The following is a 24542-nucleotide window of genomic DNA, read 5'->3' on the forward strand; positions in this document are numbered from 1 at the left end:
GTTAATATCTAAATTCATGATTAAAGCTTGCACATCCAGAAAGGCTTAGGCTGCAAATCTCAATCCCATTATACAAGTTTTAATATGGGGAATGGATGAACACCTTTTCTTCATGAAAGTGATCATTGGTAGCTTGTGTTTGTCAGGACAGAGTCCTCTGGTTATCACAAGGGTTTAAAAACTTGATTCTGAGATACTGGGATTTAACAGAAGGAAAAATATATAAATGTTTATTTTTTTTAAAATTTATTTTTCCAGTTCTGTTTATGTTTTATGTAAAAGGTAGGGTTGGAAATGCTGAAGTCAATATTGTTCAGAATGCATAATTTCTTTGTTTTGGTTTGGCTTTAGTTAAATACCTGGATATTCTGAACAAAAGGCTGTGGTATATAAGTGATCTTAAAGACTATTCCTGATTATCTCATTGCTTAGGTGTTGATTGAAAGCAAGGCTTAATTGTTATTAAGGAGTAAAACTAACCTGTCTGCATTACATCGTAGAAGTGCAGAAGCCAGTTTTCTCAGGCTGTGTTTGTAGTTCCCAAGTTGTAGCTGAAGATATGTTTATGTACCTGGATTAGTGGACTGACTCTTAAGGGCAAAGCCTGTCTCTGTAACAAGTACAGCTGTTTGTATGAGAGTGTCAGCAACATGCCACTGGTACAACTTCTTAACTTCAGGGACATGTTGGTCTCTCAGGTCCTGGGTGTAGGACGTGTGTTTTCTCTGAAATGGCTGGACTTTTTTTCCCCCCTTGCAACATAATTCTATACAAAAATGATGTATTAATGTCTTTTTTTCTTTCTTTTTTTTTTTAACAGGAGAAAGAAACTGGAAACAAAAGTGAAGAAACTTGAAGGTGACTTTCTATGTTCCATTACTGTGCTGTTGTCCTACTCCATCTCTTGCTTCATTTTTTATCAAAGAAGTAATTGCAACTTTTTGAGGCTCCAAGGTGCAAGGCAGGGCAGTGCTATGTGTGCTGCTTAGTCACTGAATTAAATCAGCCCTCCTGCAGAATGTTTTCTGTTGAGTATCTTAGGCACATGACATAAATTAAGCTGGAAGGGAACTTCTAGTCATTAAAATCTCAAAGGATGGAGTCTGCCCAGCCTGTACAGGCACCCTGATTCACTGCATGATTGTCTTCGTGATGAAAGAGCTTTTCCTTACAACCAGTTGGAAACTCTTGTTTCAATTTATGCCTGATGTCTCTTGTCCTCCCACCATGCACCACTGAATAGTCTTATTCCATATTCTTGATACCTCTTTGTAGGTGCAAGAAGGCCGTCCTTGGAGCCCTTTTAAGGTGGTTTTTTTGTTGGTTTTTTTTCCCCCTCTCAAGCTAAGTCTAGTTCAGCGAGCCTTTTTTCATAGGGCATGTGCTCCAGTGTTCTAATAACATCGGCAGGATTATTTTAGTCATGTTCATAATCGTATTTAAACATGTAGTGATCCTGACACGGTTTTCCGATTTTTAACTGTTCTGGCAATTGGGTTTTGGCTGGTTGGTTTTGTTTTTAAGTAGAGATAAAGCACGTGCCTCATGGCACTGTTTGCTTGTTTTGCTGGTAGAGGGTGGATGTGTGTAAAGCATTCTAATACTTAGCTTGCTGTACCGTCAGTTGACAAGGCAAATATTTTTATTCATGGCACACTTACGGCTGTGTTTACCACAGTTTAAAGTACGACAAACTAAGTGACTTGTTTCTTAGTGTTAGAACCCTCCCAAATCCTATTTTAAAGTACAGGTACAGGGTGTTTATTTTGATGAGCATCTTGGAGTTCCATTAGTGTAGCAGCGAGGTTTTTATACCCGCTTGCCTCCAAAAACTTGAATTCTGGCGCAGCTAGAATAAAATACTGTGAGATAGTTTGCACTAGGTCCAATCTGAGTGACTAGTTTATCTGTTTTGTTCTTTCCTGTGTTCACTAATTATCCCAGACCCCGTATTTTAGCCTGGTATCTTTTGTCAATCTGAATTTTTCCCAGGATTGTTTTTTGGCCAGCTACCAAGCGAACTGCCTTTTTTATGCTCTTTCTTTTTATATGCTTTCTTCTGTGACGTGATCTGATCAGCAGGCAAGTTCCATTTCTTTTCTCTACTGCCTCTGCCTGTGTGTAAGTCACCAAGCTAATCTCTCAGGAGTTCTCTTAAGTATTTCTCTCACTTGAGAATTTCCCTAGGAACCTCACCATCAGTCCTCACTTACCTAGCCTGTACTTTATTCCCACACATCTGCACTGTTCCTAGTTGTCTGTTAGACATCAAGATATCACACACACATCAAGTGCTCTTCTCTGTTCATTAGTCTTGAGTGCTATCTACATCTTTCTAATGCAGTTGGCCAAGATGTTTTCATCTTTGAACCAGAGTCCTCTTTTAAATAAGAGAATAAAACACATGAAAAAAACATTATCCCTCATTCTTAATTTTTTTCCCTTTTTTCACTTGGTGTATATTGTTCTACAGTGCAGTATCATTACAATGTGACCCACTTTTCCTTCTCACAAGTAAGTGAGAAAAGTAATAAATGTATTTCAGTAGCTCAGAACAGTAATTATGCAGTGGAAGATGACATCCTTAAATTCATGAGGAGTTGTCTTAATGAGCCAAAATATAACTTCAACACTAGCTTTTTTTTTTCCCCCGGTAATTTGATTTACAAACTGCTGACCAACACTACTTAAATTAATTGTGTCTCGTATTGTAGTTTCTAACTTGAATTTTTGTTCTCTTTCTGAAGAGGCTGCAACAAAGCATACTCAGGACTTCAGACAACTGAAAACTGAAAAGAAGAGGCTTGAAAAGGAGCTAAAGAAGGCACAAGTAAGACTTTCCTGGTCTTTTGGATGAAACTTCTTTTAGTATTTCTGGAGGGGAAAAAAGGAAGCTACTAGGAACAGAGATACTGAAACAGTAAAATTACAGTTGATGGGGATATTGAGTAACTAAACATAGCAATTCACCTTAAGAGATGAAGATTTTCCAACTGAAGCACAACCTTTGGAACAGTTTAGATTTTATGGCAATTAAGACTAGACACTCTACAAACTATGTATGGCATGAAAGATTAAAATTGTTTTATTTCAACAGGGAAAACTTGATGGTGTACTTAAAGAGAAGTTCAGAAAAGGTAAGTGTTCACCTTTGATGGGCTTCAGATTTATATGTGATATTGTTCCATTCAAACATTTTCTTTCCCGCCTCTCCTCTTTTTAATAGTTAAGCATGCAGAGACCCAGAGTTCAAGTCAAGATCTTACAGCAGATATAGACAAAGGTAAGATTTTTTGCCAGACCATTCTCTGTGCCAGAACCAACCATTACGGATTTATTGCAACTCTTACTGAGTTACATCTTTGGAAACAGGATACTGACAGAAGCGCTGTAAGAGCAGATGTGGATGATACAAATAATTGAAGTCCTGATGAAGGACTAATGTAATAGATGACTATTGTCAGTTTTGCAGTAAGGAAAATACTTGGTTCATTAAAATTAATAGTCTACCCCATGCGTATGTGAAGTCAATTGATATGCAATTGTAAAACAGAATGCAAACACTGAGAAAAGTACAAACAATCCTGTTGTCTTTGAAGTTCATTGAAATTATCAAGGAAGCATGCAAGGCAAAAGACACAAGATAGGCATGTTATCTGCTGTAATTTCTGTTAGAGGCTTTGTAAATCAAGTGGAAGTCTAGGATGTATAGATGTTTCTTATCTTCTTGGCTTTTTTCCCTAATGATCTAAAATACCTGCTGCAAATTATCTTAATCTGTGTAATGCAGCAAACTCCTAAACTTCCTCTAAAGTGCTGAGACCAAACTTTTAAGCAAATTTATTTTTTGCATTTTTGCAGTCTTCTAAAATACTAGTATTGCTTTTGAATTTTTTTGAAATTCTGAAGGCAGTTTTCAGGCAGAAGAACTTCCCTCTTTTATTTCTTGCTTGTAATATTTGTATATGAAGTTTGTTGCCAAAATTAAACCTTTCTGAAAAAGGTAGACCATGTCAGTTCTTGTGTGTCTTGACATATTTGTACTGCCTTTTGGATTATTGGTACCCAGTTTCATGTTTTGATTTTTAATGAATGACAAAACTGGAAAATTAAGATCTTAGCTCTAATTAGAGCTTCAAATAGCAGCAAGTCTTTATTACCAATGAGAAATTGTTTGTGTTGTTAATAGCTGTCATGCAAAATTTGGCAAGTCTTCCTCTTATGTGCGGTGTTTTTTTTAATTTGTGTCTTCATAAAATAGTAGCAGTTTGCTTTGGTCTTTGACTTATGGAATTGGCACAAAACCAATAGTCTCAGTTCCTATTGTTGGATCTGATGATGGTTTTAGCTTAAGTAGGTGAGGTGCTTGTGTATTTTATTGAGTTTTTGGTGTGTTTCTCCCTCTTGACTTGCCCTTCTGGTTCTGGAACTACGTTGTTTGGCACCACCAGACAATGTCTACTAATGTTGTGGCCTGTTAATTAATACATTTAACATGCCATTTCTCCATGGTAAGACTAAGATGAGTTACTACTGAGTGGGCATAAAGAAAGAGTGTGCTATAAATACTTTGTTCCTAGAAGATTTCCTCCCCCATTTATGTTCATGTCACCTGAGTTGTTTTAGAAAACTGTTTAATTTCACTAATGCTACCTTCAAATGTGCTTTTACATTTTACTCTAGGGGCTGCTAAAACTTTTTGCTACCCTCACTATAGAAAGGAAAAGCTGAAGCATTCTGCAGCTGTTCCTTCAGTGTGCTGTGTGGCTATGGCTAATACAGGATCCATTCCCTCAATGGCATCTAGCATTTCTTTCTCTGAAGCTAAAATGCCCCTATGTCCCTTGTCTTAATTTTTGTTGCAGGTGTTTTGTATTTTGTTGTATTTTATCTGTGTTCTGAGTAAAAATAAAGAAGCATAAATTCTTAGCTCAATTTCCTCAACTTACAAAGGTATTTATTTCAACAGGAAAAATAAAGCTTTTGTTAGAAGAACTCTGGATGTGCATTGATAGTGCAACAGGAAAAAGAGAGAATCAGGAAAATTATCCTGTCTTGGGTGAGATGGCATGCAAAGTCTTGAAATTTTCTTGAAACTGTCTCTCTTTCTGACAAAAATAAACATTGGTACATTTTTTCAGCTTCTGTTCAGGATAAGGCATGGCCTGAAAAAAGAAGACTGACTGTTACAGAAGGTAGGTTCCAGTAAATGTGACTTTATTAATATGCAAGTGCATTAACTGAGTCTTTCTGGGATGATAGCAGGTTGGGTACTGTTTGTGTTAACACTTTTTTGTCAGACTTGAACACTTCCCTGGGTGATTGCCTGATCAAATACATGTGTGATTAGTTTATTTTAAAATCATTGGAAATATTAATTTGAACAGCCAAGTAAACTGGAATGCTCTTCTGAATAAAAGCTGTTGTAATCTGCTGTTGTAATTGAGAAATCAAATTCCTTTACGATCAGCTACTTTGACTATTTTTAAGTAGTCAGAACTCACCTCTCATGTTTATACTTTAATTATATCATTATAAAGTCTGCGGTATATAATGTGAATTACAGGATGCAAGTGCTCTTTTTTAGTCTGAAACAAACACATGGTAACCTAGTTGGATAGTAAAGTTTAAGAAGCTGTTACCACCATTTTCTTCATTCATACTTGCCTTAACAATAATAAAGGTGTATTAATTTTCATATTCATGATACAGAGAAACAAACCATATAATTTGGTAATACCTTTAATTGTGTAATGTGATATTCAGTATAATAATAAAAAATAATCCAAGTACTTACCTACCTGCACATTTGCACCAAACTTGAACTGCTTTAACTTCACATAACATGTCATCTTCCTTCTGCCCTCAAGAGTAATAGGTGCCTTGAAACTGCATTAGTATATATGTGTTTGTCCCTCCAGAGTGTGCCTATTAATCTTGCTTTTTTGTTTTATTTTCTCTGCTACTTTGCTTTTCTGTAACTTGGACTGTAGAGATACTCTCTGGGATAAGCACCCTGCTTTATAAAAAGCTTTGACGGTGAATTGTTATCCTCTCTGCCCACCCTGTTAAGTCTGACAATTTGCTACTGGTGTAGATCCCAATAAATCTAGATGCAGTTTGTGTTCAGTGGAATCCACTTAAGAGGTGCCAAGATATAAGGACTGTCTCATAAGCCAGTTTATCAGCCTCACTCCCACCAGATGCAGAAGATCTGTGGCATCAGCTCCAAAACAGAGCTAGACAGTTGTCCCCTGAGATTCTGAATTTGATTTTTTTGATCAAGGGTCAATCAAATGACAAGAACAAGCACAAGAAACTGAAGAGTTTGAAATACAGGTGATTTCAGGGGTATCGGGTTCTAGTGTCATCCCCTTCCCACCCACCACAAGGGGAACTTTAGATGCCAGGAGTCCTGCCCCATCTTTCCTATTCACATCTCGTCAAGGAAACTGCAGTACTCTTTTCGCAAAAGGAAGCAACTATCCGTAACGGTCCCTTCTGGTCAGCCCCTCTTTTGCTTTTGTTGGAGTGGCTAGATATCTGAGAAATATCTTTTATGTTCTTTTGCTTTGGGGTTGGTTTTTTCCCCTCTTTAAGCCTAGGGCAGCCAGCTTGTTGTTCTGCCTCTCATGAAAGTGGCCATTACCTTGGATTCCTAATAGTGAAATGCTTATATTTACAGATACAATCTTCTAGGAATAAAAAGGATCTTAATGAATTTGCCCTAATTTCTTGTGCCATGTTATAATGGTTTCATCTTGGAGAGCAAATCAGCTTAATCGTAGTATTACTGAAGCTTCTTTTCCAGAGAATGTCAGTTCATCTGTCTGCCTGGATCTAGCCTTTCAGGAAGATCTTTGATTCCTTAGTACACTCAAGTGTGCTGTAAAATATACAAAGCTCTGCGTTATAACCAGTGCTTTCTCTGTTGCACCAAGGTTGATATCGCTTTGAATGGCTTTCTTGAAGAACATGTCCATGTATGGAAACTGGAAGACTCATCAGGCTTTCCATTCATGCTTTTTCCAAGAAATGTGCCATTGAGAAAGCCTCATAGGACAACGAGGTTTTGCCAAACAATTTTAAAACATTTTTGCTTGGTCTTGATAGTATTGTTACAAAATCTGCCAGTAATAAAGTTGTCTGAACGTGCAGTTGACCATCAGACCAATAACCTTAGACCATAATCTAAGGTTAATAAGACATTGCTAGTTTTTTTAGACTTGGGAAAACTGTTTCCCATTTGATTTGAGCATAAAGTCACCTACATTGTGAACAGGCACGTGAAGAAGCATTTGAAGAATCTTGCAGACCAGTGCTAAATGTTTTAGTAATTTGGATTCTCCAGTATGCACTGTTCGTATGCAGTGTTATGGTGAGAGGAGATGAGGAAAGATGGGAAGACCATGTCTGGGAGGAGCTGAGCCTCTTCAAGTAGCATGTATAACGGAGTTCTGAGCTAAATCTGACCTACTACAGAGCTATACCCATCTTATCTGATCTTCTTTCTCGTTTGGGGATCCAGGACAGGGGAGAAGCTGCATGTAGGGAGGGATGGAAAGGAGCACACTGGAGGTCCCATGGTGCCTGCTTTAATACCAGACAAAAGGAGATACAAGGCAGTGGCATTACGTGTAAAACACAAAGATAAGACTGAATCCCTAGGGATCTGTATACATTTTGTGGTCCTGAGATAAAAGTCCATAGGGTGTGAGTGATCTAAGAAGCAGACTTCTGCCTTTAAGACCATATGAAAATCTCTCAAGATAACATCTTTTTAGATAGTGTAACATTGCGCAGTTAGTTTCACCTATGCAATATTCACCCTAATTATTTGTTTCATACGATAGGATGTGTGGGTTTGCTGTCTCAAAAACCAGAATACTGTCTGTAGCTTTAAAGAGCATGTAGCTAGTGTATAAGACACCCTGAAATTCACATAATTGGAAACAGGTTAAAAAATTGGGGTTAGTCAGCAGGGCATTAGAAGCTTTCTGTGGAGGGATTTTTCCTCAGAGAAATATTGTTGTTTGTCCTTGGGAAGCGTGCAGTTGCTACTGCCAGGCATTTACAGTCACTGTGCTGATAGTGGTGACGTTTTGCTGTAAGCCAGAAGAGGTTTTATGGCTAGATTAATTATTTTGATAATATATTCATCATCTTCATCTGGTCTTTCTATTTGAGAGTAAAAAACAAGACTTGTTTCACAAAGTTCATTTGTTGTTTAGGATGGAGAGAGAAGAGGACATTGTTTTGCAAAGGTGAATTGCCCTGCAATGGGGACAATCAAGAGCAAATATTTGAGTTGTAAAATTCAATGTGTTGAGTACCAAGGCAACTGATGTTACATTGGATTGCTTGTTTATCTCTGCTGTCCTTTATCCATTCTTCATCAAGAAAGAATTTCATGGTAGTGTGTGGTAGATTTTGATGGTGTTTTCAGATCAGAGTGATCTTAACCTTCTGAAGCTATGCAGACTAGATTCCAGGCTGTAGATCTGAGGACAAAACTTAATCATTTCAGTAAGTGACATAATGAAAAAGAGTACGATTCCCTGGATAAAGTAAAATTTGTCTGTGGAATACAATCTTTGAGAGGACCCTTCCAACGAGAAGGGCTTGATATCAGTAGGACTTTTCCTGGACCTGAAGCTCACTCTGTGGTACCAAAGAGGTGGCTGTTTCCTACAGAGTTTACCCTATTGTGAACCTTTGAAAATTGCTATGACAGCTCTTCCTGCAGATAAAGGGGTAACCATGAGAAAAGCATCTAATTCCTAAAGAAATTTAAACCAGGGGCTGAGGTGGAAAGGGATGAGGAGAGAAGGGTGAAGAATCTCTTTGTTATTCAGAAATTACATCTTTGATCTCAGAGGGAACTATTCAGTGGATGGTGTGTATCACTATTCTTGGGCTCCATATAGGTGCATGACTGATCTTGAGAATACAGATAGGATTTAAAGTTCCTGGTAACTATTGTGTAGTTCACCATGCAAAGTAAACTTTCCAATTGTCTAATTGAAGTTCTTCGAGGGGCAAAATATGAAACTGAATGTTTCTGCCCACTTCAGTGGGGAGAAAGTTCTGAGCTTAGAATTGTTTGGCACAAAGGAGCATGAAAAAATTTTAATAACCACTTTCTGGATTTTCCTTTTTTTTTTTTTTGCTTGTGAAGGATCTCTTTTTCCCTTAGATGGTCTAATGAGACTCAAACTATAAAAGGAATCCAGGTTTTTCATGACAAAATGTAGAACATCCTGGAAGCTCTATGTAACTGTAGCTTGTAAATAGCTTTATAAAACAGTGTGGGATCTTAAAACTTGTAGGATACTGCTTTGACCAAAGGATATACCAGAGCTTACTTATCTTTGGGGAAAATGAGGTGGTAAAGCTCTTTAGGCTGAACAGTTTCTCCTTCCTCCTACTGTTCGTTGCAACAATTGAGATTTTGACATGGAGCTGCTGTGTGAAGTGACTGAGATGGATCTTAGAAATAAGGGTTTTGATCAGTTTTCCTACTAACTCCTTTAGTGGAGCCAGCATACCAGAATGTGCTTGAAGGTTATTGGGAGACAGATCTCTGGGAGGTCATTTTCACCTATCAATTGAAACTAGTATTTTAAAATCTGATACTACCATTGATGCTGCTTCAGGAATATCTCTCTGAGTTCTAGTAGTGGAAGAACACTGACAGTGGTTAATGAAGCACACTGTTCTTTTTTATTTTTCCAATGGAATGCCAGTTGTGCCAGTTAAATCAATACATCCTCTGTTCAGAACCATTTTGTGTGTGTGCTGTTCTTTGTATGGTGGGATGGTACTTGGGTGTACACAGAATAGGCTTGATCTCTGGCTTGAATACTGCTGATTCTCTGTCCAATAGTGTTAGCACTATGAACAAGATCACACATAGAAATGTCATATAAGAACTGGAAATACTAAAGAGTAGGTTCTAGTTCCTGGAACACTGGAGTTTCGGGATTGTTTATTTCTCCTGTTTTATTGGAGGTCATCTTTTATTTTTTTAAAATCGTAGAATTTGAATTTCAGAAAACTGGGCTGTCTTCTTGCTGTTGAAAGTGTCTAGCACAATTATAATCAGTATTTTAAAACTTTATCTCTACTGTTTAGACTTTCTTGGGGCAATGTGTTTTGCCTGCATGCATAAGAAATAGGTTACTGTGTAATAATAGTGTGATTTGAAAAGGATCAAAACAAAAGTACAATGCAGAGAATCACACAGAGCATTTGGACATGCTTTCTTGCTGCTAGGATAACTGTGTAAAACTGGCACAGTTGACATTATCTTGAAAGGGTTGCAGCTGCTCAGTATCTGTCATTGTCTTAGGGGTTCAAACTCCTTTGTGCATAGGTGTGTTGCAGAGGTTTTTTTTAAGGGTTCAACTTAAGTCACATCATTAAAGACAAAATCTTGTATGATTAGACTCACTATTGAAGTTTAAAGAACTAACACTTTAAAAGTGTATGCATATTAAATCATAACACTAGGAATATAGCTAAGAACTCCCTTATTGTGTTTATGGCAGGGTATAATTGTAACTGGCCTGCACGTGCAGCTGTGGGCTCAAAGCTGAGGATTATAGCCTGAGTGGGGAATGTCACTGCATGCTTGTCCTGCTTTTCCTGAATATCAGTTACTGGGCTAAAACTGAAATACATTATTGAGCTGTACGGACCTTCAGTTTACTCAGTATGACCCTTCCTGATAAGAAAAACTGGGAAGAATAGTTTTAATGATCCAGATCAGAAAATGGTTTGCAGGGGAGCCTTTTGCACATAAGTATACCTTTTAAATGAAATAGAGATTTGTTTGTGAATAGCAACATCTGATCTCTGTAAGGAAAAGATTTCTGAAAGTGGCATTAACTGCTCCTTATTGCTGTGGGAACATTCCTTGAAAAGATGGTAATGCATTCTTATTACTATGATATATTGTCTCTATAAAGAAAAATGGGAGGAGTAAGAAGATTCTTAACAATATTTTTGTGTCTTAGAAACTGTACAAATCCACCAAAAGATCAGGAAGTGTGATGGCAAAACGCTACCTTGGTATTCTTCACTGGAAAGTGCTGGAAAGCAAAATTCTGTAACAGCCATGCAACTTCAAGCAGGTACTGAGCCTTTTGGAGGTGACTGTGTTGAGAACAGGACTAGTGAAGAATGTCTGCACGGTGGTGAGGATAAAACTGTAGATGTGATAACACAGACAGATGGAGCACACAGCAGTTCAGACTTATCCGATCAGGAGCAGAAGGGCCTGGGTGGAAGTGTGATGGATATTTTGAATTGGGCCAGGCCTCTCCCTGCTTTGCTTTCTCCAGTACAGCTTTCACCAGTAACTACACAGGTGAGTTTCAGGTTGTGTCTGATTTGGCACTAACTTGGTCATATAATTACTGAAAAAATAATTATTTGATATCCCTGGGCAGCTTTATTTTTTTGAGTATCAGTATTAGTTACTCATGCACTGGAAGGGTCTCTGTGTGACTGTGGAGATCCATATGGATACTTTTTTACCTTCTAGCATACTGCCTGTGGAAGGGACGGAACATCATTTTCAGAAGTATATTTAAAATAAAGAAACCCGTGTTTCAACTGCTGTCCTAATTTCTTTTCCCAGTATTGCAGATTTACAATCCCAACTCCTGTTAGGTACAAGTATGGCTTTCACAGCAAAATCCCACAGCTTGGAAGCCAAGGGGAACCTACTTAAGTGTTGTTTTCCAGTAATATTAGAATGCAAGTAGGTAGGTAATGATGTCTCTGCCTTTTTGCAGAGGTACGTTCCATTTGCTATGAAGAACAGTGATGGAGAAGGATATCATTCTGTTCAGCCTTAATCTCTCAAAACTACTGCATATCAGGGCCACCAGTGTATTTTTTTAGAGAAATAGATCTTAAAACTGATACCAGGCTTTGGAATATTAACTTGGTATTTTTTGTTAAAGGATATATTGTTTGGAGAAATCACAGGTTCCAGTGATGAAGAAGTTGATTGCGGTGCTTCTGCAGTGGAGGATATTTTACAAGATGACCAAGATCAGAGTTGTGATGTGTTCAGCCTCGACGAGGAGTGCAGCAAACAGAGCAGATCATGTGAGCATGGCCTTGATGCAGAAATCTCACATAGCCTAAGTTGGAATGAAAAGAATGTTCATATTGGTCCAATGATGTCAAGCAAGGAGGAGAGAGATGCTGAAACAAAGCAAGCTGAAGTTGCTACTTTAATTACAAACATGGAAACTAACAAAGATTGCTTGGAGAATTCTGATAATATAGAAACTGAGAAGAGAGAACTAACTGATGCAACAGCACATGAATCGGAAGCCATCAAAGAACAGAAAGGAGATAGTGAGGACACGCACAGTGAAGAGGGTTGTTCTTCAGCTGATTTTATGTTAAACAGTTTCAAGCCTCAGAATCAGATGGAAAAATGTAGCGAGGTAGAGCAAACAGAGGAGAATGTCATCTTAATTAGAGCTGTTGCTTATGAAAAATCACATGAAAAGCATGGTGAATTAATGAAAGCAGAAAGAGATAGATTATCAAGAGAGAGAGAAACTCCCAGGGCAGTTTCTGTTCCCCAAAATGTTGCTCATTTGCCATCTGAGCAATGTATTATGCTTCAAAGTGAAGATTCCGAGGAGCAATCTGATGTGTTAATACAGAATGAAGTGGTTGAAAATGAATCAAAAAATGTAATCCAAGTGACTAACATGGCAAGTGATGTAGGGGAAGACATAGAACAAATGATAATTGGAGAGGAAATAACAGCTGCAATAGAGGTGAAAGGACTCTCTGCAGAGGCAAATAACGAGAGAGAACTGTCTGAAAATGTATTGTCTGATTTCAGTAGTTCAAAATCCTTCCCTGAAGTGAAGTGTCCTAAAGAACTAATGATGCAGCACACTGGGGAGAGAATAATTATAGAGACTGAGGCAGACGCTGGAGCTGTTGAGATCTCTGCACACTCTCAGTCCTCTGAATTAAACCGTGACAATGAAGAGATACTGGAGAAACAATGTGTACAGACAGTAAAAGATGAAGCGGACAGAGAACGCAAACCAGAGACTGTTAAGGTTTCTAAACATTACTTATCTGTATCTGCTATAGAAGGAATCAGAAATTTACTGAGTATGGATGATATAGACAAAAGTGTAGGTATGGAGAGGGCTGCTTTGTCAGCCTTTCCAAAGGAGGATGAACAGCTCAGAACGGAAGACATTAGTATAACCAGACCCGAGACGACTGAACTAGCCATGAAATTTAACAGAGAAAGTGTTCTAGAAATAGCTGAACCATCAGAGCTACGCCATAGTGTAGAAAATGGAGAATTAGTAGATATAAAGGAGGAGGTATATTTAAAAGGCAAACCACACCAGGAAGAAAATGTTAGTAATTTACTGCAGGGGAAATCAGACTTGGGAAGTATACTTGTGCTACCGAAGATGGCAGGCATTATTGATACAGAAAGCAGTGTAGCTAAGTGTGAATCCTCTGTGTTAGATTTGACAGAAATAAAAGGTGAAATAAAACAACCTGAAAACCTGTGTAGTACATTGGAACATGGGTTGTCCAAATCTCAAGACTTGGGAGTGTTTGAATCTCGGACTGAATTCAAAGTTAATCCAGAACACTTTGGAGAGGAAAGCAGTAAGCTGTTAGAAAGAGTGGATACCATTGAATCTGTCTTAGTAGCTCAGGCACAGTATGCAAAACCTCTGAATCAGTTCTTGGTAACTGAAAATGTTAAATGTGATGAAATAAAAGGGGAATTAAATAAACAAAGTAAAGAATTGTTGACTGAGACTTGTTCCAGTTCGTTTAACTGGGAGGAGAATGTTGTGAAGAAAAATAGCATTTCAGAGATCATCTGCCAGCCTGCTTCAGAAATGGATTTTAATAGTGACCTGGCTTTTTCTTCTCAAGGGGACTTGGAGTTGGACTCTATAAATGCTGAAGAAACAGATTCTTCTGTGCAATTGGGAATTGGCTTGGAATCCACAATGCCTCCTGATCTAAATTTCAGTCTTCAGAAAGTTGTCAGTTTTGCTAAAACTAATTTCACGGAAAAGGATGCTTTTTCCTGTACGTGGGAAAGCAAAGGGGACAAAAATTGTGTTGCAGGTAGTGCATTTAACTGTTCTTCAGAAAGCTTGGAAGAGGGTGCTGAGATCCTGTCTGCTGAAAAAGACATGTGCAAAGAACTGGACTGCTCTGAGAGGGGATACATACACAAAAATGAAGTGAAAATTTTAGATGAGGAGGAACAGCCAGTAGATAAAGGACCTCAGGCATCTGTTAAATCACAGATCCTGGATGCAGATTCTTGTAATAAGAATATTTCTCTTCTCCAAAAGTTTGATTGTCAAGAATCAGGATGCAGGACTTCTATGTGGGAGGTTACAACAGATCCTTCTAGAACTGGTTCGCCAACAGCCAGGGTAGAAAGCAAAGAGCTGAGTAGTTTTGAGGCAGCTGGGAAAAATGCCATAAAAAGGTCTACAAATTATTTTGATATGTCAGAGCAGAGCAATGAATCTGAAGAGAAAGACTGTTCTATACAAAAAGTTAGATGTGCAAAACGTTCTGAATGTGTTCCTGTGTTCAGAAAGGAACTGAGAGCTTCCAGGAGAATTGCAGTGGGTGCTCTGGAAACTGGTGCAGTTGTTGATGGTGATGGCCAAGTATGTGAACTTCCTTCAACAACGCACCCAGGAGATGCCTTGGCAGTTAGCCATCTAAGAGCAGACTCTGTGGTGGATGTGGATACACACCGTGAAACTAACAGCTCTCCAGGTACTGCAAATGAGTTATTGAGTGGTGTTGGGGAGGGAGACTTAGCCTCTTCGAAAAGTGAGTGTCTGTTAGTAACCTCTGAAAATAATGAGGGTGCTTACAAATGCACGGTAGACTCTAACAGAGCTGAATGCATCAATGATGGTGTGGAAAATCTGTTAAAAACTGGGACATCAAAAGAAAACCCTGTGATGCAAAGTGCTTCAAAAAATAGATCGCCACTATGCCACAAGCTAACCAGTTTCTCAAAAACTAGCAGACTGGGTATAAAAACCAGTAAACTAAATACAGGAATGTTAGCACTTGGCAGTTCCTTAGAAGAAAATTATTATGAAAAACTTGAGTCAAATATGGAGCAGAGTCTACTACACGATGTTGATATGCAGGTCACCATGTCTGAAGAGCATAATCAGACTTGCACTGATTGCAATAGAGGAGAAAACAACACTGATGTTATCCTAGATGGTAGCAGTACAAAAACATTTTTTGTCAAGTATTTCCCAAATCCAGACGTATCCGTTGTAGAGGGCAGTTGTCAGACAGTTAGGCAGCCTTCTGAGCCACAAAAACCAGTATTTGAGAAGCTCTGTATGTTGGAGACAGAGTCTTGTGTGGATGTTGCTCTCAAAGAGAGCAATAAATTGAAGCGCAAAAAGCAAGAACCATCTGAAATCTTGACTGTTTCCACCAAGACGGCTGCCCAGGTGATGCATGCCAAGCTATCCAAGAGGATGTTTCAAGGTAAAAGAAGAATAAAGACTCTCAAAGATAAACCAACTCAGCCAGTTCTTGCAAATGCTGATACTTCTGTGCCAACAAAATGCTCAAGTGAGACTATAAATAAAATCAGGCAAGAGATGGGTCCTCCTCTGCCCCCCTTGCTACTGCCTTTGATTGCTACTCCTCCAAAAGCATGTACCGTGTCCCCAGTGATGTCCTCTGCCGGTCGAGCCTCTTTGCTTTCCCCTCTTGAGGACCTGATATCCCCACTACGTGAAACTCCTGTTCCTCCTCTCATGTCTCCATTAACAGATACTCCAACAGTAAAATCTGCTCTTTTATTTTCTCCTCCCTCACCCTCAGAAATGGCAGTAGGTCGAAGGATTCACTCCTCACCTTTGAAGTTTTGTACTTCTATTCCAAAGCATGCCCTTCCTGTTCCAGGAAGATTACCTCTATTGGCAGCTGACAGTACTGCTCCAGGTGCTCCTCAGGAGAACTCTGTGAAAATTTTGGACACTATGTATCCTGAGCTGTCTGCCAGAGCAAGGACATTAAACATACTGAAAGGCAATATTCAGCTTAACCGATGTGCTTTTTCAGACAGCCAAAGTCTGCCAGGATCTGTGGCTCAGATCGGTGGGTTCAAAGAAATTGCGTCTACATCAACTGCTTTTGTGAAAACTGGGAGCAATTTAAAATCCGATAGTGGCAAAGATCAAGACAAAGATATGCAAAATCAGCAATTGTTTTCAAGCTCATCACATCAGCTTGAAAAACGGACCTTGTTGCCAGTGTCTATGCCAAGAAGTGCAAAGAGACTGAGGTTGGACAGTGAACCACCAAAGCTGGAGCCCAGTGATATTGCTGCTATTGGAAATACTAAAAATACAACCTCTGAGGTGCAGGAGGCTTTCCATGACAAAAGCTGTGAAATCAGTGATTCAGCACAGAGTTCCAGTGTAGAAGCATCACTACCAGTAAAGAATGCTATTGATCCTGACTGCCAGGAAGTGTCTTTGGCATTGAAGAAGATTGCTGAATCCTGTTTTGACTTGTTACCAGTTATTAAAGGTCATATGTATGCTGGTAATATCTCAAAGATTCCAATAATGAGAGATGAAGAGAAAGAAGTTGTCTATGAATTTGGTATTAAAAACAAGGTAAGTAGCATAACTTTTGATTTTGTGTTGTAACAATGATTTCAGATGAAAAGAGTATGAGTACGTAGTCTTTGAACTCTCAATTGTTCAGGCGGTCTGTAGTGCAGGAGGGTAGTCTTGAAAGGTTATCACACATCTAAACTTGTATAACTCGAGAAGACATAGAACTTCACAAGAAATTACGATTCAGTGGTGTGTCCAAGATGCCAAGCTGCGTTTGTAAATATGTTTGCTTTCCTGATGTGTGTGTAAACCACTTTATTTTTGCATCATTTCCTTGTAGTGGATAGTATTTACAATTGTAGAATGATTTCCTCTAAAAGTGCGAGGTTTGATTACCTTTTTTTATTTTTTCAATTACGGTAAACGACATTGTATATACAATAGTGACATACCCTTTCATTCCATGTTTACCTTTATTATTCTACATCAGGTTGTTCCAATGAATTGTATTGGAAAAATCTTTCATTAATTTGTTTCTGAGAACTTGCTTAGAATCCGGGTTGAAAAATCTGTCTTAAATTGCCATCTTTCTCATAGAAAAGTTGTGGTCTGCAACAGAGCAGTTCACCAGCTGATGCATGATATTTTGCCGTGTCAGTTCTTGAATGTAATTAGGTTCTCTGCAGAAGTTGCTTCCAAGTTGTCAGGTCATCTTTGTTAGGAGTTGCCAAATCTGTAACTCCCTGTAACAAGAAGGAAGGCTGCAGCAGCTTTATGTTTCCAGGTCCAGCCAGTAGCAAGGCTGAGTACGTACTGAGTACATACTCCTCAGAGGCACACATGCATGCAACGCACACGTCATCTTGTTTCCTTCTCTGGCTGATCAGGGTGAAAGCCTGGTAGTGGAAAATACATACATACATATAGGCAGACTATGGATCCTTCCAGTAACTAACATCAGATACTCAGTATATCCAGTAGGTGACTGCTGTTCTCCCCACTTGTCTCAAGCACCGACAGACTTGCAGACACAGAAGCGCACACGCATCTCTCCAGTAGCTGGTCCAGAGCTATGGCTTTACCTGCATCTGACCCTCAGATCCCCGGTCTTTCAGGTAGCTGGCTTGGACCTTCTGGTTCCTCATGAGGCCAACACTCAGGCTCCCCAGTATCTGCAGGTACCCAGTCTAAACCTGTAGCCTCCCCAGCACCTGGCTTCTGAGCCTCTCGTTCTGTTCCCCACATTTAGCCCACCCTCTAAACATCCTATACTAAGTCTTGTACAGTCACAATATTCTCCTTCCTTGCATCTCATATTGAGTCTCATGTTACTGTAGAGAGTAACACCCCCCCCCCACCTCCTGCATTGTGTAAAGTGATCCGGGGAGAGACTGCTGTGGGCTCATCTCTTAAGGCTTACCTGGACAATGGGCTGTGTGTCCTCCTATAGCAGCTCTGGGTCAGCCAAGTCAGCGCTCCGTTTGCTCCGGTTATGTTAGCGGGGTTCCTCTACCTGTCATTATTGCTCTCCTCGCTTTTTGTTTGAGGAAGATAGTGTTTAATCACATAACTAAACAATTTATTTTTAAGTAATAGTAGCCCTATTCTGCATCTATTTAAGACATGTTTATTCTGGGAGGTTGTTCCTCACTCTTTTTCTTTTGCTGGTTGCCTCTGATTTACTTTTCTGCATTTTTACATGTATGCAAACAGCATGCTTGCAAATAAGATAGTAGGGGTTTTTACTTGTCATACTATTATAATGTTACCAAATATTCTCAAGTCTATAGTAGGCTAACAATACATTTTGTGCCTTAAAGCATTTAGCAGAGTCCTTGCTGCATGCTATTCTCAATAAACTCAAGGCTCAGAAGAATGCCACGAACTACAATTTCAATCAGGCTCTGTGTCGAGTCTATACGGGAATTTGTCGACAGCTGGGAGATATGGAAAGAGCCCGCCTTTTCTGCTATAGCCTACTTAAAGAAGGTATAGTATGGCGTAGTGGTCTCATATCTTAAATATACCATGTATCTTTGCTGTAGTGTTGCAGAATGATTATGTTTATAAAAAGAAACAAAAATGCTGTAAAAGGGACATTTTCCTTGGAACTTTTTTCTGTAGTGCAGAAGTATAGACTGTTGTAGAAAAATTTCCCATCTCACAGTTCCTCCATATGTCTGTGTCGGTTTGGTCCCCAGACCTGGGGTCTTAGTAGTCTACTAATTTTTCCAAATAAATATTTTATTTAGGATTCTCTGTGCTTTCAGTTTTTGCCTTGCAATCTCCAAAATGATAATGTGATTCCAGGGAATTTTGTACTTTCTTTTAGTAGCATTTTTTTATTTTAGTTGAGTAGGCACTGATTCATAAAGCAAGTATGAGTTAAAAACATGTATTGGCTTAAAATAGTGTCAGGAGTTGGGGAATACCTTGATCAAAACCAGTGTGTTTGTACAACGTGTCCTCCTTAAAGTTTTATTACTTCCCATTATCTAAAGTCCTCCTTGGTTGAGAGTTTGTTTTTTTATTTTGGTTCCCTTTCTCACCGCTCCCCCCCCCCCCCCCCCCCCCCAGTAGCAAGGTCATACATACATACATACATACATACTATCACTGTGCTAAATTAAGAGTCTGTCTTAGTTCTGGAAGGACTTTGCTTGGTTTGAAAATACCAAGGTGTCCAGGGCTCAAAACAGTGTATTGGTATCTGTGTTTGAAATTTAAAATTCAAGAGCACTGAGGAGCAAAATGCTACAACTTTTGCTTGCTTCACTTAGTGGTTGGTTGTTTTCTATATAACATCCCTGTCTTTTTTCTTTTTTTTATCTTATTAAAGATTGGGATTTTATTTTGTTCTTAATTATCTTTTTGTTGGATTGCAATATTTTTGTTTGGTTGGTTTTTTTTTTCCTGGGTTCTTTTTGGAATTCCTGTTTTCTTAGCTGTTTTTCTGTCCTTCATGTAGTCCATCATAACTCTTCTTTCACTTTTTTCATGTTAATAGTTTCAGTGCTGCACCATGTCAGAAACTATTACTTGTCAGGTACTTTCTCTTAGTCTAAATTAATGGTTAAGCCTTTCATTTGCAGTACCTCGGTACTCTGTCTTTTTGTGAGCTCTTGCACATGTTAAACATTCCCCTTTTTTTCCTCCTTTTTTTTGGGTAAGATCCAAAATTCAGTACGTAAATGCAGATTTTTGTTGAATGATTTTCTATTTTATACTCCGAACTGCATAAATTCCTGTTGTGGTTGTCCTTTGCTTTTATTGTTATATTTTGAGTGTGAATAGCTGTAAGTACATCTTAAGGGTTGTTTGAGTTTTGTTAAAATATGTTTATTTTTTGTTTGATTACAATGCATTCTTTTTAGGGTTTTCTTTTTCATGTAATTTCATATATTAATTCCTATTAGAATTATGCCAACATGAAGCATGAGAGATGTGCTAGCTACACAATTGCCAAATTGACTATAAAGAGTCAGTACCACTGCGTTAGACTTGTCATCTGTTCTCTTCTTGTCTGTCCTTTTTTGTTCTGTTCTTCTTTCACATATTCTGACTTAAATGACTAAATTGTTATTTTTCTTTTGTTATTTTTCCTTTTACCCCTCCTCTGTTCCCCTCCTTTTTTTTTTTTAACTTGTCTTCTTTTGATGCCCCTTTAACTCTTACTCATCACTGGGTGAGTCTCAAGCATTCCAAATTCATCGGCGGGCAATTCAAGTTGCAGCATGTAGATAACTCTAGTCTAGCAACAGTCCTTGTTCTGACAAAAAAAAAAGTTCATTCTTATGTGACGAGGGGTTTCAAAGCAGAGAAGGTCCATCCAGGAGACTGGGTGGAACTCTGTAAATTCTTTATGCTCAGTGAATCCATTAAAGCTTCTTGATTTGATGTATTCTCATATGTTGTCTAGTTCTTAAGGTCTTTCTAAAAATGTAGAAGTTATGCTGAATTGAAGAGGGAAGACACGTAGCTTTTTATAGTAGAAGTAGTATTTCAGGCATATGTATTGCAGTATTGCATTTCATGCACAGAAGCTGTATCTACTTCTCGCTTATTCCAATTTACTTGTTAGTGCTTGCAGTCTACACGCTCATGTTTTATCGTAATACTTTTGCTGTGAAGATCTCTGCTTTGGTGTTCAGAAGGGACTGTTAGCTTCCCTTTGATGGCCTGGAACTCTCCTCTCTTACTCGTATAGTTCTGGACATGTAGTTGTCAGATACTAGACTGGAATGAATGTAATGGATGAGGTTTCACTTTTTTAATGTCTGTGGAAATAAAAATTTTGACATGCATCATTCTTACGCGCTCACTTACAACTTGTATAACATATAATTTCCCTGACAGAGTCTGGGAAAATCGCTAAGCGACATCAGGTTTCATACTTTATTTGTGTGAAAGTTCTTAGCAAAGTTTATTTTTTTTCATGTGGATTTCGTGCTTGTACGGGTGCAAAGTGTTAGCAAGCACTGTGGATTTTTGCTGAAGACCTGATTTTCACATTATTACACATCTCGGGAGTAATTTTTTCTTTTGGACTACCACTGGTTTGATCCAGTGATCAGAGTGCTTGTTTGTGGCTAGAGTATATTAGGTAGGCTTCTGGAGTGCATCTTCCAGTTTAATTTCATCCTAAAAGAATCCAGTTTCAGTGCTCCAAGACCACTCTACTTAGTGAACTAAAGTGCAGTAAGAAGGATGAAGGGGGGGACCAACCTCAAAATGCAAAATAATAGGTCCTTTTGCACTGTTGTTGCACACTGAAGTCCAATGAAGCCTTCTCATTTTTTTTTTCCTTACAAAAAAAGAATGAAATTACAATGGGGGTGGTAGCTGAAGTGGTGATTTTATTTTTTTTTCTTGAGCCTTTTTTTCTTATTTAATCTCAGGACTGAGATGTGCTAGTATGACTCCCCTTCCCTGGGCTGCAGTCATGTGACTTCTATGCCTTCTTTCCCAGTTAACCTGCTGAAGAGCGTACTAGCTTTTAATGCCCAAGTATCTTTCTTTTTTTAAAAAAATGTTAAAAATTTACTTTGTTCTGTTTTTTTTCTTCTTAGACTTTCCAGACGCCGAAAAAATGATTTTATTTATCACAAACATATGGTCTGACATATTTGTCTTCCAAGGTGCAATTAACAAAGCTATGCAATTAGTTGTCAGGCAGAGTGCAAGCAGCGAGATGCTGGCCTGTATGAGCGCTTATCTCAGCTGGGAACAGGTAATGTCTGCTCTTGTGTTCCGTGGCAGCTTGTGTCTGCAGTGGTTGCTTTGCTGGCCGAATCAAACCAAGCAGCGTACTGGGGGAGGGTGTGGAGGTACCCTGTGACCCTGCCGTGGCGTCGGTTACAGTTCCACAACCAGTGTTGCTTCAGGCCTTTGCCCTCGGGTTGTCTAGACCCTGCTAGAATACAACACTTTTCTGGTTTTCCCTGTTAAATGCTAATCCCTCTATTAAACATGAAAAGTCAACAGTTTTTATACTTTGACTGGCATGTTCTTGGACTAGGGAATTCTGTCCCTCTATGAAACTGTGACTTTGAGGTTCTTTGAGGTGGTTTGTTGTTGTTGGGGTTTTTCAATATGTATTGGGTTTGTCTCTGTGTAGTACTTAATTATTTATTATAGTTAATTTCAGGATGAGCCTGTCTCTTTTTACTCATGATCTTTCTGCGAGGTAGACTGTAAATACCCATCTATCACCAAAAAACAATAATCAGCCAATTCATTTCATAAGCAATTGGCATCATCAGTACGAAAGTGTAGTGATGGCAGAAGAAGGACGACCAGTGTAGTGTTAAGGACTTCTGAAATTTGACCTCAAGTCTTTGAGCCCTTGGATGAGTCATTTAATTTCTGTCGGTTTTCAGCAGGCACGTACTGCCATCCTGAAAAGGATGTTGCAAAGAGGAAAAATTGAGACACACAATGTCAGTGGGAGCAAATTTACATCATGCAGATGGAAAGCTGGGGGTACTTTGCTTCTGGAGGAGGCATGTGTGTAGCAGGCTTGTGATTTGCTTGAAGGCTTGGGCCCCAGGAGTTTTGAAAACTGCGTACCAGCGCCAGGCTTGCCTGGTAGAAATGCTATAGTTCTGTAAATACTAAGTGAACAAAATCATTGTGTTTCATAGCTCACCTATTCCCCATCCAAACGTGCTGCTCCACAGCTGCCTTGGGGACTGCAGCTAGGCTTACTGCTGTCAGCATAGGCTTTAGGTGGTGTACCCACTGGAAGAAGCATGATGATTTTTTTAAAATTTTTTTTTAGATTCAAAACCAGCCCTGAATTTAGTATGTTACCACTGGAATTACAGCCCCTCTAAACCTCCTGATTTAGTGGAGTGGAGTGAGTTAAGAATGCATGGATTTGTATATGTTTCTTTGGATTACATCACAGTTGTGATGTAGCACTAAGCTCTGGTATTCAGAGGGTACATTTCTTCACATAAGCTTAATGCAATCCCGTTTAGCAAAGAATTTGTATTCTTCATTCTATTAGGTTACAACTTTCAGTCCCATGCTGACAGTTGCATGTATGTCTCAGTAAATGTTCCTGGAAATACTAATTCTGTGCATACACAGTGCCTACCTTCTTTATGGATCCTTATGAAATATGAGAGCTGCTGCAGCTAGAGAGAAGGATCTCGGGAATTTCTATATTGATGATAGCAGATGACATCATCCTATCTGTAAGATGTACTCTACTTAAGTGGAAATACAGGGACAAATTTCAAGTGGATTGTGGTCGACAGTCTGTCATACATATAATTTTTTGAGACAGTTATTCTACTTATGCAAGTAAAGCTCATGTTGGATGGGTATTTTATTTCTTGGTCAAATTATGCCGTTTCAGTGACTTGCAGAGTTGCAGCACTTGCCAATTATACGAGCTTTTGTACGGAGGAGATACGCTAAGCACTCACAGTGTGTATGTGATAAGCTTAGACTTTTTTGTAGTCGTTCAGATACTGAAAGGATGTTTGTTTTTAAACTTTCTTGCTTGTCCTAGCTATTTAATTAACAGAATTGTTTCACATGACATGCTTTCAGTTATTACTACCTCAGCTATTGGAGTACTTGCTTGGAAATTAGCCCTTAATGAACAACAAACAGTAACAGATTTCAGCATCAGAAAATAATTAAAAAAAAACCCCAAACCAAAACCAACTTACAAAGTGAGCAGGATTAGTCTAATCTTCTTGCACTGGAAAACACTTTTCTGACATTCAAGCTTCACTGAGATCAATGAATGAGGTCAAAAAAAAAATCATCAAATTGTAGGAGGCAGGAAGAGGGTGCCTGAGAGGAGAGAAGAGGGACGGTTTGTGAGTTTTATTGCTTGGTTGGTTTTTTTTCAAATTCTCCTTTTACTCAAGAAAAATACTGATTACATGAAGATTTTGGTTTATGTACTCCTTTTGTTTGTGTTAAGTCAAACCTGAAGTTGAATTTATGGTGTAAGATACTGTGGACAGTCATAATCAAATATATGTAAAAAGTTTGTTTCTGGGTTGGTAACGTTTCATGCATTAAGATAATCACCTTCTAAAATTCCAGAGTTCCTCTGTAGATGCTGGTATTATGGTCTCAAACCTGCTTTTAGAAATGCAGTCATGTCCAAAAATAGAATTCCAGCTAAGTGAGCAATATGGAGAAGATCTGAGTGAAGATGCTTGGCAGTATGTATTTGCTGTTGATCTACTCTGCTCCCACCTGAAGTGGGACTGGACACATGACAATGTTATAAGGTATGATGGCAAGCAGTTCTTTCACATGTTTTCCTGTGTAGTTTTTTTTGTGCTTTGTTTTGGTATTGGGGTTTTTTTGTTTGTTTGTTTTTTTCTTTCAAATTTGAGACATTGTGACTTAGCTTTTAATATA

General features: G+C 38.7%; 1 protein-coding gene across 6 annotated transcripts in view; it reads left to right on the forward strand.

Moving 5' to 3' along the window:
* ICE1 (interactor of little elongation complex ELL subunit 1) overlaps positions 1 to 24542 on the forward strand; it is a 39313-nt gene that overhangs the window by 10726 nt on the left and 4045 nt on the right. For 3 of the 6 annotated variants that reach the window (XM_056335134.1, XM_056335138.1, XM_056335137.1), the window contains exons 7-18: positions 821 to 858; positions 2748 to 2830; positions 3098 to 3137; positions 3227 to 3283; positions 4970 to 5059; positions 5142 to 5195; positions 11019 to 11371; positions 11973 to 16706; positions 17765 to 17827; positions 18470 to 18638; positions 21719 to 21879; positions 24219 to 24409. In XM_056335134.1, coding sequence (XP_056191109.1) covers positions 821 to 858; positions 2748 to 2830; positions 3098 to 3137; positions 3227 to 3283; positions 4970 to 5059; positions 5142 to 5195; positions 11019 to 11371; positions 11973 to 16706; positions 17765 to 17827; positions 18470 to 18638; positions 21719 to 21879; positions 24219 to 24409 — 6033 coding nt within the window. Of the gene's footprint in view, positions 1 to 820; positions 859 to 2747; positions 2831 to 3097; positions 3138 to 3226; positions 3284 to 4969; positions 5060 to 5141; positions 5196 to 11018; positions 11372 to 11972; positions 16707 to 17660; positions 17828 to 18469; positions 18639 to 21718; positions 21880 to 24218; positions 24410 to 24542 lie in introns of those variants that run through there. The other 3 variants (XM_056335135.1, XM_056335136.1, XM_056335139.1) reach the window with 3 other exon arrangements.

This window comes from Falco biarmicus, chromosome 4, assembly GCF_023638135.1.
Source record: "Falco biarmicus isolate bFalBia1 chromosome 4, bFalBia1.pri, whole genome shotgun sequence".
Taxonomy (NCBI): domain Eukaryota; kingdom Metazoa; phylum Chordata; class Aves; order Falconiformes; family Falconidae; genus Falco; species Falco biarmicus.